The sequence below is a fragment of the Filicampus tigris genome, chromosome 21, assembly GCF_054856515.1.
Source record: "Filicampus tigris isolate MCC_2025a chromosome 21, RoL_Ftig_1.0, whole genome shotgun sequence".
NCBI lineage: Eukaryota > Metazoa > Chordata > Actinopteri > Syngnathiformes > Syngnathidae > Filicampus > Filicampus tigris.
The window spans coordinates 579,789-584,708 of record NC_141237.1 but is presented as its reverse complement, the minus strand read 5'-3'; the positions used below and the strand labels follow the sequence as shown (position 1 = coordinate 584,708).

Genomic DNA, 4,920 nt, shown 5'->3' with positions numbered 1-4,920 from the left:
GGGCCCGGCCCCGCCCCGCCCCGCCGCCACCGCCACCGCCTACCTAAGTGCTCCTCATCACTTTCGTATATTATTAACCACGCTCTTCATGCGATGCTGTTCGAGTCATTCTACCTATGCAGCTTCAATCAGGAAACCAGTGCGTCATTCTAGGCGCCAAAGTGTCCTTGAGCAAGAGACCAGTCTAGAATGTAATTAAGCCGCGGGGACGTTGTCGTGACCTTGACATTACCTGCTGCTGCTTTTGGGTGAAATGTGCCAAGTTCCCAATGTGCGTCGCGTTTGATAGCAGAAGAGCAGCCAACGCTCAAGTTGGCGCCACTCTCGCGCTCCCGTTAAGTCGCCTTCAAAGACCGCAATTGCGCTCTATCGCCTATAGGTGGCAATGCTGTCCACAGTTTTGCATGAGTGAAGCTGCCGATTTTCTCACTCGGATCTACAGTTTACATTAATAAAACACAGAATTGAACATTCTCCCGTTGTCACAAATATAAAATGGCGTTCTTATCTGACGCAACGTGAAGAATTCGATTGGCAAAAATGGAATAAATGAACGTCAAAACCAGGGATTTGATAAACGGACGTTCACTTGTGTAGCACTTTTCCAATTTAGGTACTCAAAGCCCTTTAACACAGTTTCCTCATTGACCTACGGATGACGCAGCATCAGGACAATGATTTTCTCATTGGACTGCTCGTATTAATTTTGAAAAGCTGTTTTGTCACCGGAGCACTGAGTGAGCGAACAGCAGAGGCCAATTAGTGGCAATGATGCCTCGCACCTGAGCCCGATAACGAGCTGCCAATAAAAGCTTCCCTCAGAAGCGGCTGCCTCCAAATACCGCAAAGCAAATTTGACCTTGAAGGAGAACACGACCAAACCCAAGCCAGCCAGCCAGCCGACCGACCGCCTCTTGGCGTTGTTTGCAAGCATGGCGAAGGAGAAGCCTCACGTCAACCTGGTGGTCATCGGCCACGTGGACAGCGGCAAGTCCACCACCACAGGCCACCTGCTCTACAAGTGCGGCGGCGTGGACCAGAGGAAGCTGGACAAGTTTGAGAAGGCCGCGGCACAGGTAAGCGCACTTCCCATTGCAAAGGGCCTCGCCGTTGACTCTGCTTTTCCTGGGCAGCTGGGCAAGAGCTCGTTCAAGTTCGCGTGGGTGCTGGACAAGCTGAAGGCCGAGCGCGAGCGCGGCCTCACCATTGACATCTCGCTGCTCAAGTTCAACACGCGCAACTTCTGCATGACCGTCATCGACGCGCCCGGACACCGCGACTTCATCAAGAACATGATCACAGGAACCTCGCAGGTGCGCCACACGCCAGCCTTGGAAGCCTCCCCGCCGCCCCCCTTTACAGTCTAAAAAAAAAAAAGAACGTTTGTTTTCCGGCATGCAAGTCTGCCCCCTAATGGCTGTAACGAGTCTAGCGGCTGATGTCGGCACGCTCCGATTGGCTGATGCGCCGAAGGACAAAACTGGCATGAATTGACTTGTTGCAGGCGGACGTGGCGCTGCTGGTGGTGTCGGCAGCCAAGGGCGAGTTTGAGGCGGGCGTGTCGCGAGGCGGGCAGACGCGCGAGCACGCCCTGCTGGCCTACACGCTGGGCGTCAAGCAGATGATCGTGTGCGTCAACAAGATGGACGCCACCGAGCCGCCCTACTGCCAGCAGCGCTTCAAGGAGGTGGCGCGCGCCGTCGGGGGCTTCCTCAAGAAGATCGGCTACGACCCCAACGCCGTGCCCTTCGTGCCCATCTCCGGATGGACCGGCGACAACATGATCAGCGCCACGCACAAGGTGACCAAAATGCATTTCGCCTCAACCGGCGGCGCAATCGCCCAAGTCGGCGGTTCGCTAACTTGTTTTTGTTTTTCTCACACCAAGTAGCACCTAAAAAAATGGTTTCTGTGCCAACATTAAAATGCAGTAGCATAGTAGGCCTAAGTGTGCATTTACCTACATATTTAAATATGTATGATACAAAATTAACAAATGATATTGTGCGTAGGTTAAATCCATCGTAACTGTACTAAAATGTATTGGATTATAAACTCTTATGCCGAGTTTGAACATTAATTCTGTGGTTTTTCACATGCCACTATAGGTCGCCCTTGCAGCACTAGTTTTGGAACTAGAATTTTTTGCTGACAATAACCACAGAAGCTAACTTGGAACACATTGTGACAGTACAGCACATGTGGTGCTCAAGTCGGCCATTTTGTCCCCTACGGGCCACCGTGCTCTCTCCCGTTGAGCAGAATGTTCCAGGTGTGTTGAATGAGGGAGACATCTACAGTGGAAAGGGAAAAAACCCTGAAGTTTGAAAGTGCCGCCATTGTCCAACTTGGAAAAGCAGCTGAACTCGATGTCGCCTATTTGTCCTGTTGTGATTTTCTTAGCTGGCCTGGTTCCAAGGCTGGAAAGCACGCCGCCGAGAAGGCAACACGAGCGGCACGACTCTGCTGGAGGTGCTCGACTCCATTCTAGTCCCCGTTCGCGCCCTCAATAAACCTTTGCGATTACCCCTGCAAGACGTCTACAAGATAGGAGGTCAGTAAGGCTTGGAAGGTCGAATGTACAGATATGCACGCTGCCGACAACGGGGCACTCACACGTCTGTGGGCAGGTGTGGGGACGGTTCCGGTGGGCAAGATCGAGACGGGCGTCCTGAAGCCCGGCATGACGCTGACCTTCTCGCCTGCCAAGGTGACGGCGGAGGTCAAGTCCATCGAGATGCACCACCAAGGTTTGGAGGCGGCGCTGCCGGGCCACAACGTGGGCTTCAACATCAAAAACGTGTCCGTCAAGAACCTGCGGCGCGGCGACGTCGCCGGCGACGCCCAGCACGACCCGCCCTCTGACGTCAGCAGCTTCGAGGCGCAGGTTGGCAGCTTGACACCCGCAACTACACGCACCGCCTTCGGCAAAACACTTTTGCCGAATGGTGGTGCTAAAAATGAATTCAATTGAACATAGTGGTTTATAACGTAACGTTTTGGGGTGAAATTAACTTATTTCATTCAGCGGGGGGAATAGTTGCAGTCATATCTGAGTGAGGTCAAAGTTTTTAGCTAGCAAGCACTGGATTTTTGGTATGAGACAAAGTTAAAAAAAAGAATGTGGCAACTATGCCATTCGGCGCAACTGGTACCTTTTCCATAATTGCAATTAGTGCAAAAACTGCTTTGAATCTACGCAAAAATGGTCATACCTTGTTAGTTGTATATCAAGAGATACATTTATCCAAACTACGGACTCAAATTCATTACTACATGAGGTTCTCAAATTACATTTCGACATTAAGACGCCCGTGCCTCTTTCTCTTCTCTTTTGTCCCCAGCACCATAGTGACTACGTTTACATGCAGTCAATATTCGTGTTAAGGTCAACGTTCCGATTTCTGAAACATTCCGAATGACCCGTTTACATGACTGAGCGGACAGAGTTGCGCCGGCATTTGAATGAGCCACTGACGTCCATTTGAGTCACGACGGTGATACACGGCGTCGTCACTCAAATGGACGTCATTTCCGCGTGTTACTTTCAACAAATTTCAATAAAACACTTGATATTCATGTCACTCACCACAGGAATGACACAGAAAGTTTCCTCCCCGCTCCAAAAGTGTGCTTTTGTGCTTCGTCTCTGAGCTTGTTTACCTCTGCTTGTGTATTTGCGCTGGGTTGCGCGCCAAACACCGCACTTCCGCATAAAAGCGCTCCCTGTACTACAAAGACCAGCATTCCTTGCGGTTGACCATGCGCAGAGCGTCTCGATCGCGTCTGTTTGCGCATTATCTTTGCCTTTTCCGTCCTCCTCTCAGCAATAATGCTGAGCACAGCATCTTACGCTTTTTATTTTAATGTATTTTGACGTACATTTCGACTTCAACTTTGAAATCCGACATACGTGGAAATTCGTCTTACATTGCCAGTGTAGGAACGGAAATCGTTCGTAAATCGAGGACTTCCTCCTGATATAGTATTTTGCCATTTTGATCATCGTTGGAAAAGGCCCACATCGATCGTCAGTTACACTGCGATTCCCACCGGCAGCGGTTTTTTTTTTTTTTTTTTTTAAAAGCAAAGTCCCCCCGGAAACAATTTTGAAAATGTCTCTATTAGGTTATCATCCTGAACCACCCGGGTCGCATCAAGGCGGGCTACTCGCCGGTGCTGGACTGCCACACCGCGCATGTGACGTGCCGCTTCGCAGAGCTCAAGGAGAAGCTGGACCGCCGCACGGGCGCCAAAGTGGAGGAGCGCCCCCTGCTGCTGATGTCGGGCGACGCGGCCACCGTCAAATTGGTGCCCGTCAAGCCCATGTGCGTGGAGAGCTTCTTCACGTACCCGCCACTCGGTATGGTCGCCTGACTGCGTTTCCAAGGCTGTCGGCCTTGGACGTTTCAGTGACTCCGCCGGTCTCTGCATTTTGCACAGGTCGCTTTGCTGCCCGAGACTTGAAGCAAACGGTGGCAGTGGGCGTCATCAAGTCGGTGGAGAAGGAGAGGGGCTCCAAAGCCAAAGTGGCCAAATAAGTTGTCGCTTGGATTCTTCTGCTCGTCCGAACGCGACGAGAGACTTTTTGTTCAGTTGCAAGACTCCTTTGTTGACTTTAAGACACTTGACTCCTGAGTTGTCGCCCAACTTTTGGAATAAAACATGATTTATGGACCAAGAAGTTTGTCTTGGAAGTTCTGTTTGATTTGAAATGTCAAGTGTGGTTCTGGTAGATTGCTTTTCCACTTTTTACAACGAATGGCTATTGGGATACAGAGGATTTTTAGTTTTTTCCCTCCTATTTCTTAAGATGCCTTTCCCATGGAAACAAAGTGCGTTTTGGTGTTTGAGTTTCTTTTGCGACAGTTTATTTTAATGCCACTGGAGGGCGCCTCATGTTGCAATACACCAGAGTGC

General features: G+C 50.6%; 1 protein-coding gene across 1 annotated transcript; it reads left to right on the top strand.

Annotated features, from left to right (window-relative positions):
* The first annotated feature begins 854 nt into the window (after positions 1 to 854).
* Positions 855 to 4,684, top strand: eef1a1l3 (eukaryotic translation elongation factor 1 alpha 1, like 3). The gene is made up of 7 exons (XM_086020075.1): positions 855 to 1,076; positions 1,134 to 1,313; positions 1,505 to 1,801; positions 2,404 to 2,554; positions 2,631 to 2,887; positions 4,129 to 4,363; positions 4,444 to 4,684. Exons 1-7 carry the CDS (start codon positions 933 to 935, stop codon positions 4,539 to 4,541), a joined length of 1,362 nt encoding a protein of 453 aa, XP_085876201.1. The 5' UTR covers positions 855 to 932; the 3' UTR covers positions 4,542 to 4,684.
* The last annotated feature ends 236 nt before the right edge of the window (positions 4,685 to 4,920 follow it).